The sequence below is a fragment of the Canis lupus genome, chromosome 5 (genome assembly GCF_003254725.2).
Source record: "Canis lupus dingo isolate Sandy chromosome 5, ASM325472v2, whole genome shotgun sequence".
Classification (NCBI taxonomy): Eukaryota; Metazoa; Chordata; class Mammalia; order Carnivora; family Canidae; genus Canis; species Canis lupus.
The window spans coordinates 24,512,068-24,535,513 of NC_064247.1; the positions used below are offsets into that span (position 1 = coordinate 24,512,068).

Sequence of the window (23,446 nt, forward strand, 5' to 3'; positions counted from 1 at the left end):
TTATCACTCACTTATGAAGCACCTACCATGAGTGATCACCACAACTAATGGTTAAGGCATCAAAAGATTAATAAAATAAAGTCCCTGCAATAATGGGGCAATCGACCCTGAAGGGGAGTTAGATATGTAAATAGACTATGCGACTAATATGTAAGGCATAAAGCAAAAGAAAGAGATGCAGTGCTATGCCTGTGCAGAGTAGGCAACAATTTCAAATGAGGGAACTAAAAAGGGAGGAATTTGGGCTAATGGTCTTAATAATGAAATGGATTTTAACAGACCAATACTGAGATGGTGGTATACTAGTGAACCAACAAGGACCCAGTCAGGTAGAGGCAGGTGTGTGTGAGAGGCGGACAGAGGGGGAAGAAGAAAGGAGGGGGTAAGGGAGACAGAGAGATATTAGGGAGAAGACCCAACTGGAAGGATATCAAAGAATTTGAACTATCAAAGGTATCCAAGCAGGAAAGTGATATGGTCAGAACTGTGTTTTGGTCCAGAGCTCAGATTAGAGTTAAGAGATAAAAATAGTGAAATCATGGGAGTTCGGACTGCCCCAGAAACAGAAGTACAAAGATAGAATAGGGCTGAAGATTAACTCCTGAGAAACAATCACACTGGGGAGGAGAGGAGGGAGGTCAGTGAAAACACCAGTGATCTGAGAGATAGGACGTGACGGAGAGAATCTCATAAAAAATCAAAAGGGAGGTGGAGATGGTCATCACGGTATGGGAGAAAAATCTCATTTGGCAATCAGGAAGTTGCCACTGCTCTGGAGATTGGCAGCCTGCTTCACCATGAGCATCTGGGGGTACGGGGAGGGTAGAGACACAGTAAATTGGGGCAGAAGGTGAAGAACTCCACAGGCAGCCGTGGGGGCTGCCTTCCAGACAACCAGGGGAACCGAGGGCAAGAGGAAACAAGGCCACACAGGTCAGGTTTCTATAAGGAGATGTATGAACTTTCTGACCTCTCAGGAGTGAGAAGAAGGAGACTGAAACAGAAGAACAGAGCTGTTGCTGCCAGGTTCTGGGGAGAGTAGAGACTGAAGAGCACTGGAGGAAGAACACAGCAAGCACCTGGAGACTGAAGGGAACCAGAAGAATCTGTAGCACTGACCACAGAGTGAAGAAGGGCACTCAATCCACAGAACTGCGCACGGCAACAAGAAGTAAATGGGGGTTGAAATCTAGCAAAACAAGATTTAAACAACCGGTATTTGGAATAGGATACTCAGCTAGAAATGAAAAAAAAGAGCACATAGGCCTAGATACTGTAAAACAAAGGACACAGAATTACATGTTAAAAACAAACTTAAAGGAGTCATATTGAAAAATTTAGGAGATATAAACCCCCTCAATGATCAAGCAATTGGTCATTATTTACAACAAAATATACAACACAAATCTTTATATAATCAAAAGATTTCCAGAATCCAGCCATAATCTACCTGGTTTATATAGACAATACAATCATTATTATATCAAATTCCAATATTTAAAAAGTGGTTTTTATTGCTTTGCTCTCTGACTTGTAAGTTTCCTATCAAAGTTCTGAATCTTGTTATCTTTCGTAACACATTAGCTACCCTTCCAAACTGTCATCCACAAACTCAATGAACTTAACTCCACCCAAGTTACTGGCAAGTAGGAAGAAAACTTATTTTTTCAGCAGGACACTAAAGGCCTCCCTTCAGGGTTGATGATTTATCACTTTTTCTTCAGGTACAGCTGTTTATGATAATTAATCCAGTTCTAATTATATTCTCATCTAGCCCACGTTTCTCTATTTCGACCACAAGACATGATAATTCTGTCAAATATACTCTTGTGAAACCTAACTGCATAATGTCTAAGGCATTTCTCATACAAACCAGTCTGAGTCCTATCAAAAAAAGCAAATGAGGCTAATTTGGCCGCATCCCTGTCAGCTCTATCTTTATTCAAGGTATCCCCAGACTTGAATTTGAGTGATTCTATGAGTTATGTTATGGGTCTGTCCTGGTAGGGTCTCATTGCATTTCTCCAAGACAAACTTTCCACTTTTTAATTAGCTACTTACTTCTTTAAGTATGAATGAGACAACCCCCTCCCTATTCCCAATATGGAAAGAAAAAAGAAAAAAAGTTTTACTGGCCATCTTCAACATGTAAGCTTTTGATGGTATTGACAGAAAAATCAAACGTCTTTTGATTAATGTCCATTATAGGACGTTATTTACATGTATTTAAAATCACATACTATGTAAAATAAGATTCAGAAATTCTTTCTCTCCCTTTTCAACACCTCATAAAACAATTCCATCGAAAATTTTCCAGTGTATCTATGGCATCTGTCTTCATGCTCACTAGAGTGAATGAATCATTTACCTGTTTTTTTCAAAGCATTATCACCTTCCTTTAATTTATAAAATTTGTCTGAGTTACAGAACTTTTTGAATCCTTGTGACCTTTTTTTTTTTTTTCCCTTGTGAACTCTTTAACCTAAGTCCTAAGTGCTCATTTTCTATACATTTGAGTGGTTTCTTTCATTCTATAGATGTGTGTTGGCTATGTATATTCATAATCTCCACGAGGTAAGCACTCACTAGTGTTGACCCAAGTAGCTTCAGATGTGCACCTTCTCCAAACAATCCTTTGTAAGGCTTCGTATGGAGTACAATACAGTGACTTGCTCCTTCCTGAGACAGAATTTTTGAGGGAAAAAGATCTTGCTTTACATCCAAGTAATCAAGTCAAAGAAAAAAAAAAATCACAACGAATCAGGAACCCAATTACTTTTCAAACGCTTCAATGAATAACATTAGCTACTGCTTATGTAAACATCTGAGAAGCTCCAACAGGAGTCTTTAGAAAGTAAACAAGTTTTCTCTCTGCATCTACTAGAACTTTGCTATCCTGTTCTAAATTCGTTTTCTCAGAGAAGCCACCGCGGTAGTAATCCTGGTTATTTACGGGGACTGTGTACTAACTCAGTGCCAGTCACTGTTTTAAGCATTTTACATACGTTAACATCGACCTTAACAATGCTCGTGAAATAGGTGCTACTGATGGTGCCATTTTACTGCTAAGGAAACCTAGGCACAGAGAAGTTAAGAAACTTGCCCAAAGTCACACAGCTTCTAAGTGGCAGATAGAGTTTCGTGCTAAGCCCCTCCTCCTTTTGAAAGAAGACAGACTGCCTGTTAAATTAGTAAAATTCGGTCTACTTTTCATAGAACAGTCCCATCAGTTAGGCAATTATCGGTAGTGGAAAGGAGTCCTACGTGAGGTTGCAGCCTACTTCTCTGTATTTTCCATTCTGTCTGTTGTCCCTGTGCCCTGCGTTCCTATTCCCCTCCCGGCTTTCTGCCCCTCTGGGCCTCCATCCCCGGGGCCACCCCACTGACACAGACACAAAACTAACTTTAACCCTGGTCTTGATCCGGTGGCGGCGCGGAGCTCTGAAAGGCTGGGAGCGCCTCCCCCGCATCACCGGACGGCGTGCTGCCCTCGGGCTGCGTGCGGGGTAGTTTCCCGAGGAAAAACAGAAGAAATAGGAACTCGGGCTTGGGAGCCACGAGGGAAGCACAGCGAGCACAGCGGGAGGGCGCGAGCGCGGGGGAAGGCACCGCGAGCTGCGCGCCCCGGAGTTGCGTGCGCCGGGACGAGGCCCACAGGCACGGGGAAGGCGGGGGCCAGTCGAGGCCGAGACCCCCTGGGCAGCGCCTCCTCGGGTTTCCGGTTCGCTCGCCTGGGACTCTCGCCGCAAGAAGCAGCGGAGCCCGCGGAGAGCTGCGGCCCAGCGGGTGAGCGCCCAGCATCTACTCGCGTCGGGGCCACGGTGGCTCCCGGGCCTCTGCCCACCCCGCACCGGGGCCACAGCGGCTCCCAGGCCCGGCCCCGTCCCCGGCCCCGTCCCCGTCCCCTGCCCTCCCTGCGCCGGGGCCCCTGCCCTCGGCCGGGCTCCCGTCCTCCCGGCTCCGGGGCCCCTGCCCCTGCCCCTGCCCCTGCCCGCCCCGCCCCTGCCCTCCCCGCGCCGGCCCCCGGCCTCCCCGCCCTCCCCGCCCCTGCTGGGCAGCCCCCGGCCTCCCCGCCCTCCCCGCGCCGGCCGGCGGGACGGACCGTCCGAGCCTCCCGGCCCCAAGGCCACAGACCCGCGTTCCGGCCGCCGGCGGCCACTTCCCCGACCTCCCCCGCGGCGGACAACCCCCGAGCCCTCCCACCCTTGGCCGCCGAACCCGAACCGAGCCTCCGCCGGAGAGCCAGCGCCGGCGGCCGCGGAGTCCGACCCGGGCTGGCCGGAGGGTCTTACCTTTAACAGATTCGACGTCGCCATGTTCCTTCAACTTCGCCTCTCGCGAGACGGCGCGAGATTTCGTGGCGCTCGGGGCCAGGCCCCAGGCGGAGGCCCGGCTGCCCAGCAGAGCCGAGCGGCCCGCGGGCCGGCACGGGGGGTGCACGGGGCGCCGCGGGGGCGTGCCCACAGCGCTGACCTCGTCCCGGGCACTGGAGCGGCCTCGCTCGTCCCCCTACATGGTCACCGGGGCTTGCCCACGCCAAAGAGCTCATGCAAACGCCCGGGGAGTCGGCAGCGGCGAGTGGGGAGGAGGCAGCAGGAGGCGACCTGACTTGCACGAGGAAGCATCGACGCCGCGAGCACCCCCGATCCTTCGGATTAGCCTTTGTGGTTCCACCCGCGGCGGCCACCCGCAACGAATTTAGCTCGGCTTAGGCCCGGCGGCTCGGGTTCCGCGGCAGCGTCACGTGACGCGGAGGGCGGGGGCGCGCTCGGGAGCGAGCCTAGGAGCCGGGCCGCCGCGGCGGGCGGGCGGGCGGGCGGCAGCGCCCCCCCTGCTGGCGGGACCGGAGAGCTTCCCTGCGCCCCGAACCGCTACCCCACCCCGGGCCCGGGCCCCGCGCGTGCAGGGGGCGCCGCCACCCCCACCCGAGGCGTGGACCCTGCGTGTGCAGCGAGCCGGTGTGCAGGGCGCGCCGCCACCCCCACCCGAGGCCCGGACCCCGGGTGTGCAGAGGAGACGCCTGTGACAGCTCGCTCGGCTTGGGTTCGGCAGCTGGGTCCGTAGGAACTGGCACATCGAAGGCGTCCAATAGATGTTTGCTGAATGACTGAATGAGTCACTGCACGCGCAGAAGTGACAACTATTAATATTTCCAACCCAGAGTGCCTGGCGCTGAAAATATCCATGCAAGGTTGTTCAGGCACTGAGTAGTAATGTTGGATTTCCTGAAGGCACATGATCCTAGAAGGTACTCACCATAAAACTCCAAGCTTTGGCCTTTTAGACCAGGAACCACTGGTTCGGGGAAGAGAATATAACTCGCGGTAGAACCTACACACAGTGTCCCTGGTTTTTATATCATACATGTTTACAAACAATATTCCTTCCTACATTCATAATATTTTAGGGGAAAAAGATAATAAGATCTATGGAGCAAAATGCAGCCAGGAAGAGGCATGAAGTTTGCAACGTTGCAGAGAGAGACCCAAGCAGGCCTCCCTGGGAAGATGCCATTTTGAGCAAAAACCTGAAGGAGGTGAGGGGCGAGGCCAGGCCCCGTGTGCAGGAGCATTCCAGACAGGGGATGGTGGGTTGGCAGGTTGCCCAGAGTGTGGCAAGAACAATGAGAAGGTTGGTGTGTGGACCGCAGAGACAGAGGAGAGCAGATCATTCAGGGCTTGGTGGACCCCCCATAAGTAAGCACTGGCTTTGGTTCTGGGTGAGATAGGCTATACTGCAGGCTTCCGAGCAGAGGAATGGCAGGATCAAACTCTCTCTACCCTGTAAATCGTAAACAGAAGCAGAAGGGTCATGTAGGAAGCTTCCCCAGTATCTCCTTACATAACACATGATCGTGCCACCTAGGTGTCCTCACTCTGCAAATGACTTCTTAGAGTGATCTAGGCATGATTCAACCATGACAGGATAATAGAACAAGGACTCAGATCCACTGGGCCTGGGATGTCCTGGCAGAATGATAAGGGAGGGCTTGTAGAGGTGACCTGACTGGTACAGTGATCTGGCCAAGGTCACACAGCTGGGTCAGAGAAAAGGCCTAGTCCACAATAAACTATGTAATCAGTTATCTTTGCCAGGGAAACTGGGTTTTATCTTCAACCCTAAGCCAACTCCACTGCGCAATTTAAGGTGTAAATTGATAACATTATAATCAACCTGATGCATCAGTAAGATGACAGGCTGATAAAGTAATTGCATTAATTAATGGCTGACACTGCCTAAGACTCCAATTAAGTATTTCATACTTGTTGGGCTGCCTGTTAAGTACTAGGCACCAAAATACAGGATTTAAATGAGCAGAGAAGACCCATGCCATCTTGAAGCTTATTGTCTAATAAAGGAGCTGGATGTTAAGTATAGTTACATCAAATATTATTTAATTGGGGGTGTCTAGCTGGCTCAGTTGGTGGAGTGTGTGACTCTTGATTTTAGGGTTGTGAATTCGAATCCCAGTTTGGGTGCAGAGAAATTACTTAAATCCTGCATTAAGGGCACCTGGGTGGCTCAGCAGTTGACCATCTGCCTTTGACTCAGGGCGTGATCCCAGAGTCCTGGGATCGAGTCCCACATCGGGCTCCTGTGGCCTGCTTCTCCCTCTGCCTGTGTCCTTTCCTCTCTCTCTGTGTGTCTCTCATGAATAAATAAATAAATTTTTAAAAAATATATATACTCTCGCAGTCCTTTTTAGACATAATAACTAAAAAGTCAAAGCCTGTGATTTGTAAGAAGCAAGAAACAAAAAGTTTTTTGCATGCAAAGATAGTATGTAACGTTTAACCAACATACAGCTTAATAAGAGAATTGGTGAAAACCTAGAGGGACAACAAACCTAGAGCGTTTACAAGATTTGGGGGTGAGAGGAGAGAAACAGACCCAAGAGTTGGGGGATGGCCGTTGGGCTTCCCAGACCCCTGGAGAGCACACAGAAAAAGAGCCCACCTCAAGACTGCACCACTGCCTAACACCAAGAAGACGCATGGGGCCAGCCCTAGGCCTAACCCAGACATGAATCCAACCATGGCCCTGTGTCAGCTTCTATTCTTATTCCTAAGCCTGAAGATCCTTCTTTGCTCTGCCAGGGAATGTCACACATTACCAGAGCTAAGCCATCTGCTGGTAGCCTCTCAGGAAGGCTATGTCAGAGGGAGCCGCCTTCATACATCTTGTAAGACAGTTGTCTGTGCCTTCAGTCAGCGCTCAGCCCACGGCACTACTTTATACAGATGACTCCCTCTTCCGTGGCCCCGAACACTTCTTTTTTTTTTTTTTTTTTTTAAGATTGTATGTATTTATTCCTGAGACACACACACAGAGGCAGAGACATAGGCAGAGGAGAAGCAGGCCCCATGCAGGGAGCCCGATGTGGGACTCAATCCCGGGTCTCCAGGATCACACCCCGGGCTGAAGGCAGCGCTAAACCGCTGAGCCACCCCGGCTGCCCTGAACACTTCTAAACTCCATTCCCACCTCCAGAAAGTGGGGCCTCAGGCAAGATGGGTGGCTGGGGCAGGGCGTGGGAAGGAGAGGAGAGCCCGGCTAGCAGCTGCGTAAGACAAAAGAGAACCACCCCGAGATTTCCACCCACAGGACCAGGTCAGGAGTGAAACTTCCACAGCTCACTTTATGCACATCACTCGTCTTGCAAATGTCTTCAACAACCCAGTCCCTTTCCCCACCCGTCATGCAGAAGCAATATAGTCACGACCTTGAATAAACCCTTCTATCTTTTCCATGCCTACACCCAGGGAGCTGAACATCACCAAAGAGCCCAAAACCAAGTCCAGTGGTTTCTCTTGAAACTCCCAGACTTAGGGGGGGCACCTGGGTGGCTCAGTGGTTGAGCATCTGCATTTGGCTCAGGTGGTGATCCCGGGGTCCTGGGACCAAGTCTCATATCGTGGTCTTCAGGGGAAGCCTACTTCTCCCTCTGCCTATGTCTCTGCCTCTCTCTGTGTGTCTCTCATGAATAAATAAATAAAATCTTAAAAAAAAAAAAAAAAACCTCCCAGACTTAGACCTCAGATGAGCACGTAACACAACCCAGTAATCCTGGCATGTTTGTCTCCAGTAGGTTTACTCTTCCATTCCATTCCCTCGTACACCTACTTCATTTCAAACCTCTTATTCCCCTGCCTCCTCCGTCCATACTTCACTGCAAACATAAATGGCATCTTTCTTTTCTCCTCCACCAAATCTTGAAACTACCATCCCTCCATTTGCAATTCTTTTCCCTGATCGAACTATATTGGCCAGGCATCTACGCCAACTCAGGACCAATGCTTCTTCCTGTATTCTGGGTCCTCCCTCAAGGGCTCCCTTCTCCCAGCACACTTCCACCTTTCTTGTATCGTCAATTGTTTTTCCACTATCCTATGTCATTCCCATCCCCATAAAAAAAAAAAAAAATCAGTTCATAAGCATTTTCCACCTTGAAAGAAAAGAATCCCTCCTCTGACTCTCTTGCCAATTCTAATGGTCATTGCCCTGATCTTACTGCTCGGCACCTTTCAGTGGCGCTCTCCACTTCCCTGTCCTGAAGCACTCTCCTCACTTGGCCTCCATGACTGCCAAGTTCTCCTTTTTGTTTCCTATCGTCTGGTCTGTCTCTTACTGCATGGCTAGCCCCTTCCCTGCCACTTCACCTTGATGGTTGTAGTTCTTCTGGGCTTCATCTTGAACCCTCTTCTCTCCACACGTCTCCTTTAGTGATCTCATCAAGTCTCCTCATCTAAATATCACCTATAATGCTGAGAACTTTCAAATATATCTTTCCAGCTTTGAACCTCTCTCTTGGATTCCTGATTCATATACCCAACCACCTGTTGGTCATCTTCAGATCTCATAAACATCTCAAGTATGACACGTTGAGAGGTTGAACTTTACCTGAGCCCTATACTCCCAGAACACAGTGATGGTTAATCCCCTCAACATTTTGTTCTCCAGAAGTGGCTTCCTACAAAGAACCACCCTTCTCCATATACCTTAAACTGTCCATTCTTTTTAAGGATTCTCATAAAACTCACAGATGATGCCCTCATTTACCTGTGACAAGGCCAGACACAGGGCCTCAAATTCCTATTCTTTGTCTCATAATGATTAGCTGAACTGTTTATCACCTCCTGCAACTAGTCAGACATAGAGACAAATGATTTTCGTTCAGATGACTGGCTAAGACTCCCCCTGATTTATTAATGTACCCCAAACTGTCAGAGCACCCCATGAATAACTTATCTACACTTCCAGGCAAAACCATCCTGCTAAGGCACTCTGATCTTGGATCTGGCATGCTCTCCCCATTGCAATAGCCTGAAAAAGGTTAGCTTCCTTATTCGCCTGATGTCATTACCTTTGCCAATGAGCGAAACAGAACTTCTGATTCTTGTCTCTGTTCTCTGCCATTTCCATACCTTGACCTGGTCTGCACCTGCTCCTCTCTCACTGCCGCCCCTCCCCCCCAAGGCTTCTCTCACTCATTTTATTTATTTATTTTTTAAATATTTTATTTATTTATTCATGAGAAACACAGAGAGAAGGAGAGACAGAGACACAGGCAGAGGGAGAAGCAGGCTCCGTGCAGGGAGCCCAACATAGGACTCGATCCCAGCTCTCCGGGATCACGCCCTGGACTGAAGGCGGCGCTAAACCGCTGAGCCACCCGGGCTGCCCACTCGCTCAGTTTAAAGCACCTCCACCCAGGTGTTAGGGTCAAAAACCGAGCATCATTCTTCCTTCCTCCTTTCTCCCCACCCCCTACAATCAACGTATCAGCAAATCTTCTTAAGTCTGCTTCCCAACATATTCTGGATCTGTTCATTCCACTCCACATCCCCTGTCATTACATTATGACAAGCCAAGGCAACTTCAGCAGATCCTTAACTATGCTTCTCAAATCCGTGCTCTCAACAGGTGTTATAGGTTGGAGCCGGTGGAAGGATCACCCACCACTTGCTATGTTGTAAATCCACCAAATGATACATTAGAGAGCCTGGACCTAATTTGGACCACTGAAGGATTATTCATTTCAATAATGACTCTATTATTTAAGGATAACAGTCTATATATTCCTTGTGAGGAAAATGTTCATTGATCCTGTCATAACTATCTCCTTTGTAGGACATATAAATCAGTCAGCATTTTGCTCATTTAAGTATTTTTATCCTCACTGAAATCCATTTTAACTCAGCAGAGACAAGAAATCCACAAACATCTATTTGAGGGCTTTTTTATTTTTTTAAATAAAGATTTATGTATTTATTTTAGTGGGGGAAAGGGCAGAGAGAGAACCTCAGGCAGACCCCCTGCTGAGCACAGAGCCTGATGTGGGGCTCAATCCCATGATCCTGAGATCATGACCTGAGCCGAAATCAAGAGTTGGATGCCTAACAGACTGAGCCATCCAAGTGCCCCCATTTGGGAGCTTTTAAAGTATTGGCCAATCCCTTTGAGCCATGAGGAACTAGTTCTATTTTTAAGTTTCAGAAAAAGGATAATCCACAACCTTACTGAAAATTTTTGTGGCCTACTTACTAAAGAGAGAAGAGACTAGCATTGCATTATTGTAATACTGAAGTAAACATTTTATATCCCTAGGTATACTTTAAAATCCAAAATACAGATATTGGTGAGGAAAAATGAAGTAATTATTCTCTGCTTTAGGGATAAGAAAGTATTTTATAGCATGCCAAATATTAAAGAAAAAGGAACTTTCTATTAAACATAATGGAGGCTTAATAAATATGTCAGTCCAGCTATGGTCTTGTCTCACTCAGGAGTCAGGACCCTATTTAACAGTTTTATTGGATGAAATTTCCAGAAGACATGAAGATTGTGAAGATATCTAACATGTATAAAGGCAAAAATCATAATTTAAAATATCTCATGGCAAAAAAAAAATTAAAAAATAAAAAAATAAAATATCTCAAATGGGGGTTCCTGGGTGGCTCCGTCAGTGAAGCATCTGCCTTTGGCTCGGGTCATGACCTCAGAGTCCTGGGATCGAGTCCCGTGTCGGTCTCCCTGCTCAGCAGGGAGTCTGCTTCTCCCTCTCCCTCTGACCCTCCCCCTGTTTGTGCTCTCTCTCTCTCTCTGTCAAAGAAATAAATAAATAAAATCTTTAAAAATAAAATAAAATATCTCAACTGGCTGGAATAATGGGCTAATGTGACAATATTTAGTAAAGAAAGGAGAAAAAACTAGTCTCATGATCAAAAGCCACATGAGTATGAGGGGTTAGGATGGCAGGCAAACATTGGTGTCTGTAAAAACACTTAAGTATTTTTTAACCTGTGGGTTCAAGATTCTTTAAAATATTCATGACCACTCCAGGGTCTTATTTTAATAAATTCTCACATTTTGGTACAAGCACCTTCATTTTAGCATTGTCAATAAGAGCAGAAAATATTTTTTAAAAAACATTAAAAAAATTAAAAAAACATAAAAATATGGCAATACATGAATGGTTAAATAAATCTTACAAATATGTAACAGAATATTATTTAGTTATTAAAACTCATAGAAGGCTATTTACATGGGAAAATATTCAGAATATGATACATGAAAATACAGGGTATTTTCAAAGTTCCACATAGGTACTAGAACTCTAACTTTGAAAAAACAAACAGACCCTACAGTTTTACTTCCTACTCTGAATAGGGGAAAAACTGGAAGAAAATATTCAAAATTTTACCAATGCTTGCCTGTGGATGATGGAAAATGAAATAATTTTTATTTATTCACTTAAGATATTTTAAAAGTAGGCTCCACAGCCGGCATGGAGCCCATTGTCAGACTTGAACTCATGACCCTGAGATCACGACCTGAGTTGAGATCAAGAGTCAGAGGTTAAACAACTGAACCACCCGGGTACCTCCATATTTAATTTTAAAATAACTCTATGATGCAGGGGTGCTTGGGTGGCTCAGTTGGTTAAGCCTCCAATTTTTGATTTTGGTTCAAGATCTTGGGGTCATGGGATTGAGTCCCACATTAGGCTCCAGGCTCAGCACAGTCAGCTTGTTTCTCTCCTTCTCTCTTGCTTGTGCATGCTCTCTCTCTCTCTTAAAGTGATGAATAAAATATTTTTTTAAAAAACTAAAAAATAAAAATTAAATATGATAATGCATGTTAAACAAAATATATTACACATATAAGCACTCAATACATGTAACAATTAGAGCTAATACATATAATACTATACGTAGTGCTCTTTGCGCTTCACAAACATGAATACTTTTAACACTGGAATTAATCCCCCCTTGTGGAGAACTTAAGTATCATTTAAACTTCACATCCAGGGGCACCTGGGTGGCTCAGTGGTTGAGCCTCTGCCCTGGGCTCAGGTCATGATCCCAGGGTCCTGGGATCGAGTCCCACATCATGCTCCTCGCAGGAAGCCTGCTTCTCCCTCTGCCTGTGTCTCTGCCTCTCTCTCTCTCTCTCTCTGTGTGTGTGTGTGTGTGTTTCTCTCATGAATAAATAAAATCTTAAAAAAAAAGAAAAGAAAAAACTTCACATCTGGCTCATACAAATGATCTGGTAGAAGGGAAAAACCAGTGATGCAGAAGATGGAAGGGGGGAGCTTACCAGAACCCTTGCCCTGATGAGGAGAGGGTATGGCCTTGGCTAGGAGCATGGACAGTCACACAGCCGCAGGATGGTCATGATGAGCTGTTGGAAGCTGATGAAATAGTTGGAAGTAGATGAGCTGTTGGAAGTGAGAGTTCTCTTCTGGTCACTCTGCCACTCAAGTTGAAAGCCTGACGATGTGGACATTGTGAGAAAAGAAGATAGGAAATTATTATTTACGATGGTGGGAGAATAAAGGGACTGAGGAAACGCATTCTGATTCCTAGGAAGCCCCAAAGACACACTTGAGACTACCAGTCCTGAATTTTATTTTGTTAAAGATTTTATTCATTTATTTGACAGAAAGAGAGCACAAGCAGAGGGAGCTGCAGAGGCAGAGGGAGAAGCAGACTCTCTGCTGAGCAGAGAGCCTGATGTGGGGCTCCATCCCAGGACCCTGAGATCCTGACCTGAGCTGAAGGCAGACACTTAACCGACTGAGCCTCCCTGGTCATGAATTTTAGTTGAGACTGCTCAGCATAGCTAAAGAAACTAAGACTCAGCAGGGGTAAGTGAAGTGCCCAAGGCCTCACATTCAGCAGCTCAGATGCAAGTTCTAAATAGGTGTAGAACAGGATGGAACAACACCTCAGGGTGTTGCTGAGGGCGGATGATGGAGGAAGTTGGGCATACTTGTATAAATATGATGTAAGCATGACGATGGACCATGGGATTGAAGCTGAGTTGGGACCATGAAGAACAGTGAAAAGTTAGAAGGATCAAAGTACTGGTCTAAGGATTGTAGCCAAGATACACTAGGGGACTGAGTTGACAGGAAACATGAGGAGGGGGCTGAAGGGTGAAATCAAGCTCAGGCTGTTAGCGGTTGCAATGACTGGTAATAACAAGGCTGTGCTATGATCCGGAGAAAGGATAGTTGAGGCAGGATGGAAGACAGGACCCTGGGAGAGAGGAGGTTAGGGAATTGAGAAGCTAGGCATCCCAGATGCTTCTGGCATCCTAGTCACATCCCTTAACCCGTTTCTGATTTCAGCAGCAGCTATGGTGGAGAACACTTCAGTCTTCCCCTGACAGCTTCCCACCTCTCCTCTCTGCTGTCACTTCAAGGTCTTCTGCCTGAGCCCAGGAGCCTCTAGGTTCACAGGCATGTGCAGCCAATGTGAGGAAGATAATGCTTCAGGGAACAACCTTCAACCAATAGGGTCAGGAGCCAGGCAGTAAGGGACCCAGCTTCCAGTCCTTTGAGAGACAATGTTGTCAATGGACTCAAGTCTCCTGTGTTCATGGTAGTGACCTTCATGCCACCCTTTACAAAGGATTTTCCATCTTCTCTGTCTCATTCTCCTCGCTCCCTAGTTCCTGATTCCTGGATTATCTCCCAAATAAACTACTGGTATGTCAAGTCCTTGTTTCAGAAGAAACCCTACTAAAACACCAGGGTATTCATAATCTTCTGTGTTAATATTGAAATCACTAAGAATTATGATAAGGGTCATGTTGGAGAGAACGATAGTCAGAACTTTAATTAAGGAGAAAGAGCATGACCTAGGGGGTCGATGTATTACTGTGACAAGGAGGGCTAACGGGTGGGTCGTCCATTGACACCCGACTCAAAACTGAGTGCTTCTAGGGAGAGAATGATTTGGAAGTGGCAGCAGGAAGCAAAGAAGACCAGCACACGGACTCCAGGCTGGTGGTACATCAGCCATCCTGTGAGAGATGCAGGAGAAGCAGTGACTTCGGGGGTGAATAAGAAAGTAAAGAGTTTGAGGATACAGAGGGTTTTACTGCCTGTCCAGAGGCTTGGAGGCTGGGGTAATGGGAGATGGAACCAGAGGGGGGTAAGTGCCAAGGGTAACTGAGGCATTGGGACTTCTTGTGGATATAGACATAACAAGGCTAACGGCATAATGAGATTGGTTTTAATGGGATAAGAGCAAATAGTGGGGGAGAGTCAGGCAGTAAGGTGGGATGGGCATCTTGCCAGAAACAGAGTTCTAGCATTCCCTCTTCTCTGTGACAGTTAAAAGTGTGGAAACTGGGGAGGGTCTTCCTACTCCATTCAAATTGAGAAGATTCTTGGGAATTCTCTCTCTCTCTTTTATTTAAAGATTTTTATGTAATCTCTACACCCAATGTGGGACTTGAACTCACAGCCCCAAGATCAAGAGTTGCACACTCCATCAACTGGGCCAACCAGGAGCCCTAGGAATTCTCTTGATCCTTATTAGAAGGGCAGGGAACCCAGGGAGAAACATGGGCTGAAGTACTGAGAATTCTGGAGAAAAATTTTTTAAAAAGATTTGCTTTATTTATTTGAGAGAGAGAGAGAGAGAGAGAGACAGTGAGAGAGAGAGCATGAGTGGGATGGAAGGGTACACCATTGAGCAGGGAGCCCAAACTGGGGCTTGATCCCAGGACCCTGAGATCATAAACTGACCCAAAGGCAAGACACAACCAACTGAGCCACCCAGGGCACCTCTGGGGAACAAATTTTAATATATAGTTTGAGGCTAATGTTCTCAAAACAACCGGTGAATTGTCACCTACTCTTTCCAGCTTCTTCATTAACAATCGTTTAACCAATGCCTGAAGCTTATGATTTAATTGTATTTTCTAGACAAGGATGAATTAAATAATATGAGGCTTATGATATTCTACTTATATAATAGAAAATAACCCCCAAATCCTGAAAAATAGAAAAAGAGTCTAAAGATGAAAAGTATTGCAGGGATGCCTGGGTGGCTCAGTGGTTGAGCGTCTGCCTTTTGCTCAGGGCATGTTCCCGGGGTTCCTGGATGGAGTCCCACATGGGGCTCCCCACAGGGAGTCTGCTTCTACTCCCTCTGCCTGTGTCTCTGCCTCTCTCTGTATGTCTTTCATGAATAAATAAATAATATCTTTTTTAAAAGAACAGTTTTGCAAAACAACACCATGAGGCCCCAGAATTGTCAATTCTTGAAAAACCAGTGATTGGGTATATGATTTCTGGAACCAACAGGTATTTTATTTTATTTTTTTGTTTATTTTTTAAATTTTTTTAATAATAAATTTATTTTTATTGGTGTTCAATTTGCCAACATACAGAATAACACCCAGTGCTCATCCCGTCAAGTGCCCCCCTCAGTGCCCGTCACCCATTCACCCTCCTCCCCTTCCACCACCCCTAGTTCGTTTCCCAGAGTTAGGAGTCTTTATGTTCTGTCTCCCTTTCTGATATTTCCTACCCACTTCTTCTCCCTTCCCTTCTATTCCCTTTCACTATTATTTATATTCCCCAAATGAATGAGAACATATAATGTTTGTCCTTCTCCGATTGACTTATTTCACTCAGCACCAACAGGTATTTTAACCAACTTGTTGGGTTGTATCCTATGAACGTTCTTGGAGTCGAATTATCTTCCACCATATCAGCTCGTGGCGGTGACTTGGGATTTAGTGCTCCTCTTGTCTGAAGGATGGTTTCACAGAAAAATTATCAACAGAAACATGCTTAAGGCATGTTTTGCTTGAACTGTGGGGTTGTGAGATTAAGTGAGATCAAGACCTTCACTTCGAGACCGGATTTTTCTTCTCTTCTCTGAGGCTGCCTCATCAAAGACTCAAACTCTAGATCTTTGCTCCTGTCCCATCTGCGGATCTCCCCTGCTTCACTCTCATGATATACCCTAACTCTTCTACATGTAGGAGAGGAGTGGTTAACCTGCAAATGAGTTCCAAGTTTTCTGACATTTCTGCTGGGCCTGTTTGTTTCAGTGCCCAAGTCAACCTCATCCTTGTCCCCTTCCTCTCCCACCGAACAGTTCACCAGCAGGTAGAAACTTTCCTCCTTGGAAAAAGAAGAGGAGTCAGAGGTCTTAACTCTGTATCCTGGCATCCACCAGGGAGTACTGTGGGATTTGCAGCCCCTGGGGTGGGGAGTGTTCAAAGCTCCATCTCATAGCCTCCCCTAGTGGTACATCAGTTAACTGCAGAGGCAGGATCCGCTGTCTCAGATGACCTTGACTTTGGGCTTAAGGGGGATTTCAAAGAACCTGGAAAAAACACACAGACACCCTGATACTTCTAATACTTGTTTCATTATCTATAATTACACAGACAACTATTCACTTTCCCAGTACCAGAAAAAACAAGCAACTTTATCTTGCCTAATTAGTGCTAAGTAGAAGCAGAAATTAGCAGCTGTTGGCCAATTATAACTTTTTTTTTCATGCTATCACTTGGAGACCTCACATCTTATTAGAATTTTATTTTAAAATTCTATAATAATAGAATTTTACTCAATAATAGAATTTTTACTCAAGCTACTATCATTCAAAAGCTTATCCAATTTATTTTTTAAATTGTTTAGACAATTTGCAAGATAAGGATGAATTATGAAAATAATATCTTAGCAATAGAATTTACAGACTTTCTACCCAAAACTCAATTTCCTAATTGAATGAAACCCAAAGTTAATTGTCAAAGTATTTTTCTGTGCTAAAACAATCCAGTCATTGTAACACAAAGGATGTGTCTGCTATATTTTGCTTAATAAATTACTTATGACTTATGAAATTAAAACATTCCCAGGCTTCACAACACTAGGCAATGAAGTCACATCAATATATTTTTCAAGTTTATTTATTTTAGTAATCTCTACACTCAATGCAGGGCTCAAACTCACAACCCTGAGATCAAGGGTCACATGTTCTACCGACTGAGCCAGCCAGGAGCCCTGGTGTCACATCAATATCAAAACCTAACTTTTGCCACTTCATGCACCAACCTCCATTTATGCCCTTCACTCTTTTGTTTTATTTTGTTAGTCTCCAGGGAATACTTCAAAATGTTCAGGATCAATGCTGGTTGTATTCAGCCTCACTAAGCTCCATCGTTTACAATGCATTGGTGATTTCAGGGGTCCCTGGGTGGCTCAGTCTTGAAGGGTTTGCCTAGGGCTCAGGTCATGATCCTGGGGTCCTGGGATCCTGCCCCGTGTTGGGCTCCCTTTTGGTGGGGAGCCTGCTTCTCCCTCTCCTTCTGCTGCTCTCCTTCTATGTTCTCTCTGTTTCAAATAATAAATAAATAAAATCTTTTAAAAAACTAAAACCTGGGACAATCTGGGTGACCCAGCGGTTTAGCGCCGCCCTCAGTCCAAGGCCTGATCCTGGGGACCTGGGATGGAGTCCCGCATTGGGCTTCCTGCATGGAGCCTGCTTCTCCCTCTGCCTGTGTCTCTGCCTTTCTTTCTCTCTCTCTGTCTCTCATGAATAAATAAATAAAATCTTAAAAAAAAAAACCCAAAACCATAATGTATTGATGATTTCAGATAATACAGTTAGAAACTAATTATGCCAATGGACAACAAGCACAAGGGGACCAGTAGGGCAAAAAATATTTATGGTATGGTAGTAAAGCTATGCTGGAGATTATGTCTTGAAAGGGAGGCCAAGTGTCTTCTTTTCTTCTCTTCTCTCTGAATAGAACTCACCCCCGCAATTGCCGATGGGGTGGCTGGAGTACAATAGCCCTTCTTCAACTCATGCAGCTTACAAGGTACTATAGCTGGAGTCCATCTGCTGGACATACACAACAATCAGCTCAGACTAGCAGGGAAACTTCTTACATTTACCTTTTATTTTTTTAAAGATTTTATTTATTTATTTATTTATTTATTTATTTATTTATTTATTTAAGATAGTAAGAGAGAAAGAAAGAGAGAGAGAGAGCTTTGGGGCCGGACAGAGGAAGAGGGAGAAGCCTACTTCCTGCTGAACAGTGAGTCTGATGCTTGGCTGGATCCCAGGATCCTGAGATCATGACCTGAGCTGAAGGCAGATGCCTAACTGACTGAGCCACCCAGGTGCCCATACATTTACCTTTGATATGGTTTCCCCTAAATTAATTTGTATATTCAATAAAATTCTGATAAAATACTTACATGATTTTTTTTTGTTTACAGAAACTTGACAAGCTGATTTAAAATGTATTTGGAAGAAACATGTAGAAGAACAGCAAAGAAAAAAATTTTTTTAAAAACAAAGGAGAAAGAAAAACAAAATATAAAAAACAAACAAATGAGGACTTGCCCAGCTACATAATAACCCATATTACATTTACTTTTTCAATGCTGATTTCTTTTATCTTTCAGAACACTTTTTCATCCTAAGAAATTTCACAAAAGTAGAAAAATATCACAATAGAACTCCATATGCCTACAGTATTAGATTCATACTGCTGCTGTAACGAATTATCATAAATTTAGTCACTTCAAACAGCACAGATTATTCCCTTACAGTTCTGGAGGTTGAAAGTCAAAAGTCAAGGTGTCAATGTAGCTGCATTTCTTCTGAAGGTTTCAGGAAGAATCTGTTCCTTACCTTTTCCACCTTCTAGCAGCTGCCTGCATTCTTTGGCAGGTGGTTCCCTCCTCCATCTAGCCAGCAAGCAGCAGAGCATTTTCTCTCTTTGACCCTGCTTCCCCTGCTTCTATTGGCACAGGGTCATCTTCTCTTTTTGGGTTTGACCCTCTTGCCTCCCTCTTATAAAGACTCTTGTGATTACATGAGGCTCACCTGGGTAATCCAGGATCATCTTCCCACTAATCAAGATCCTAAATCACACCTACAAAATTCTTTTTCATTCTGGAGATCAGGACATGGACATCTTTGGGAGATGGTCCATTATTTTATCTTCCATCCATACCAGCAATTCATGGTCACTCTTGTCTCATTTATACTTCCAATCTATTATTTTGAAACAAATCCCAGATAGCCTGCCATCCACATTTTAATATGCATCTGTAAGCGGCAAGGATTCAATCTAAAAACATGACAATAGGGATGCCTGGGTGGCTCAGCGGTTGGGCAGCTGCCTTCAGCTCAAGTTGTGATCCTGGGATTCAGGATTGAGTCCCGCATCGGGTTCCTGCAAAGAGCCTGCCTCTCCTTCTGCCTATGTCTCTGCCTCTGTCTCTCTCTCTCTCTCTGTGTCTCTCATAAATAAATAAATAAATCTTAAAAAATAAATGAAAACACAACAATAAACTAATATTGTACTAAACAATCAACACACCATGTCTTGATATCATTATTTAATATTCCGTTTTCCCTGATGGCTACTTCTTTTTTACAGTTAAATCAATACAACCCAAACGGTTAATATTCTAACTTGTAAACTTCTGAGATTCCCCACTCTGATGAAAGGTGTGTTGTCCTAGCTCGCTGTCCATTGGCAACATTCAGTTGTCTATTCCCTTGGGGATTGCCTAAATTATAGGGAGCCACTTCACACAAGGCCCAACTTCTACAACTTATCAACAAAAGAATAAAAGGCTGGGCCATCACCACCTAACTCTGTCTCAGAGTCAGCTTCCTGAAAAATCTGTCCTGTGACAGTTGCTACCAGGAAGAAGAGTTTCAACAGAGAAGCAGCTAAAATGGGGTTTTAGAGCTGAGTCACTTCTTACTATTATGATGAGGACACCATCTCAGATTGTTCACACTTTGTCCGGTGGTGAATTAATTAAGAAATGCTGGAAGGAAAGTCATTAGCTGGTGCACTATATAAGGTGTCTGAATAAGACAGGCCAAGTATAGGAAGGTAACGATAGTAACTATAAGAACAATGGTATTGGGTGGCTATCGCTAAGTACAAAAAAAAAGATGTTGAAAATCTGAGAGCGTTAATTGCCAGTTGCAAACTACACGTGAGACTCAGTCTCCCTGGTAACTTACACAGAGGCTGTCATCTCTTGACAGTGGGAAGGTAAAGAAAGCCAAATACCAGGCCCAGGACTTACTCATCAGAGTAGCTGAGCTCCAGAGAGACTTCAACTCTGACAAGACAGGTCTTCTATGCCACAGTCAGGGGCCTGATTGAAAAAGAAGGGGAAGGGATCCCTGGGTGGCGCAGCGGTTTGGCGCCTGCCTTTGGCCCAGGGTGCGATCCTGGAGACCCGGGATTGAATCCCACATTGGGCTCCCAATGCATGGAGCCTGCTTCTCTCTCTGCCTATGTCTCTGCCTCTCTCTCTCTCTCTCTCTCTGTGACTATCATAAATAAAAAAAAAAAAAAAAAGAAAAAGAAAAAGAAGGGGAAGCTGACCCATGGCCTGAGGACATCCAGTCCTCAGACATGATGGCCTACAGAATCTTGAATCATCAGACTTCCCTTCAACCTCTGAGACTGAGAACCCACCCCCTCCCATTAAGAACTTGCACTTGGCTTGTTGATGATGCAGAGATTTTTTTTCTTTCAGAAGGCAACATGTGCTTCCCCTCCAGGCCTGAACCAGGGTTAAGACACAATATAACCCAGTCAAGAATATACTGGGCCTGATAAGGGAGAAAAGAGACTACATCCCAAGAGAAACAGCAAGACTGCCTATACATGGTGGCAGGTCCTGGGGGACTGGGCATGCTACTAGCTTCTGAATGTGCTTAATCAATAGGCCAGAAATAGGGTGGATAAGGGATATATTATTGATTTGGGAGCATTTTCACAGGATCTTAGATTTAATGCTCTGACAAGAACCCCAGGAAATGGTACCAACTTTCTCATAGGTTGCCCTCCAGAAACAGAGAGGAAGTAATGTCAATACATGAAGTTGAAATGCTAGAACTGTTATGACCGATAGCAGAAGAAAGTGTTAAAATGCTCAGAGAAGTGAGCTTGCTGAAGTGGATGTACAATGTAGAGTGGAAAATTCTCCCAGTGGCAGTGCTTCAATGGAAGGCCTGGAGGATACATCATATACCAAGGCAAGAAGGAATGTCCTGGTAAGAGGGTCAGCTGTATCACTCACTAAGTGCAGGTATGGCTTTCCTCTGTAGGCTATGGCTGGTGGTAGGAGAGGTCCTACAGAACTGGCTTCCTGATAGGAACTGGGCTAATAGGAGTCTAAAACAACAAACACTAGGTGGCAACCCTTAACCATCAGAATGTGGACACACTTATAATGTACCTTAAAGTCAGGGGTGCCTGGTCAGCAGAGTTATTGAGATGGTTAATAGGACATGGTGTCCTTGAAGGTTTGTGTCAACTTGCCTGAGCCACCGGGTGCCCAAATATTTGGTCAAATATTTTTCTGGGTATTTCTGTGAGAGTAATTTTTGGATGAGATTGACATTTAAATCAGTAGACTTTGAGTAAAGGAGCTGGATTCCATCCAGTCAGCTGAAGGCCTGAATAAAACAGACTCACCTTCCCTGAGCAAGAGAACTGTCCAGCAGACTGACTTTGGATTTCCTCTACAACACTGACTCTTCTTGATTCTCCAGCAATGGCCTTCAGACTCAAGCAGGAATTTTGACTTTCCTGGGTCTCAAACCTCTCACCCCATCCTGCAGATTCTGGACTTGTCAGACCCCATAATTTTATGAGCTAATTTCTCATAATGAGTATCTTCAATGTATACATCTTATTGGTTTTCTGGAACTAATCCTTTGGGGAACCCTAATACAGTGGCTATGTTGCTAAAATGATGGACAGCCAGAGTGGTACATGTCAATGTATACTATCAAAAAAAAAAAAAAAAATCAAGGATGTATGATTACCCGGTTTTCACCCAGAATCTATTGACTTTCAAAGAAGTTGGATCCCCAGAAGAAAGGACCCCACAACATCTGGAGAAGTCTTTTCCCAAAGAGATCTACAGCCATTTAGTTCAGTAACTTTGCATTTAGGAAAGGTGAATACCCATTTGACACAGGATACAAGTTGACATAGACATTCAAAATCTGAAGTGTCATTGTGGTCCCACTGTTAGAATGGGTCCCAGGTAATAAATGATACACTTGACTAGTTTCAGCTCACAGTGGGTCCACTGCATCTACAGACTCACATAGTGGTCCTTTCCCCCTGGACTGCTGATGCATAATCGAAATAGACACACCTGGTAGCTGGCACACCATATTGGGAAATTAGCCTGAAAACTAAAAGCTAGCAAAATGGGGAAGGCCAAAGAGTCTCAGCCTTGGCCAAGAGAATAAATATTATATCTTGGGGGCACCTGGGTGGCTCATCGTTTAACTGTCTGCCTTTGACTGAGGTCATGGTCTCAGGGTCCTGGGATGGACTTCATGTGGGGCTTCCTGCTCTGCGGGGAGTCTGCTTCTCCGTCTCCCTCTGCCCCTCTGCCTGCTCATTCTCTCTCTGGCTTAAAATAAATAAATAAATAAATAAATAAATAAATAAATAAATAATAAAATCTTTTATTTTTATTTTTTTTTTAATTTTTTTAAAATAAAATCTTTTTAAAATAAAAAATAAATATTATATTCTGAGGGCTATTCTTAAAGATTCTAGAATTCAGGGGTGATAATCCTCATCACATCTCCATGGAATTCACCAGTCTTGTCCTTATTTTGGAGGACAAGTAGATGACCAAACTCAACCAATTGCAGCACCAATAGCACCACATTGTAGCATTATCCTGTTCCAGATGTGCTATCCTTGCTGTTGGAGCTCAATGGTCCTGGGTAAATGACATAAGGCTTTTGATTTTATGAATACATTCTTTCTCACTTCATCAGAAAAGATGATCAGAAGCAGTTCTCATTCATATGGAACAGACAAGAGTGAAGAATTACAGTTTTGCCCTTACTTCCCCATCTTTTTTCATACTACAGTCCAAAGACATCCGGACTATGTTAGCATCCTGCATCCTGCATATTGATAAAGGATGTCCTTTATGAGAAATGACTGGCCGGGATCCCTGGGTGGCGCAGCGGTTTGGCGCCTGCCTTTGGCCCAGGGCGCGATCCTGGAGACCCGGGATCGAATCCCATGTCGGGCTCCCGGTGCATGGAGCCTGCTTCTCCCTCTGCCTGTGTCTCTGCCTCTCTCTCTCTCTGACTAT

At 44.8% G+C, this 23,446-nt stretch overlaps 1 protein-coding gene across 1 annotated transcript in view; it reads right to left on the minus strand.

Annotated features, from left to right (window-relative positions):
* CUL5 (cullin 5) overlaps positions 1–4,763 on the minus strand; it is a 95,411-nt gene extending 90,648 nt beyond the window's left edge. Inside the window, 2 exon segments of the mRNA XM_035717060.2 lie at positions 4,293–4,319; positions 4,322–4,763. Coding sequence (XP_035572953.1) covers positions 4,293–4,319; positions 4,322–4,549 — 255 coding nt within the window. The 5' untranslated portion in view covers positions 4,550–4,763.
* Positions 4,764–23,446: the final 18,683 nt, after the last annotated feature.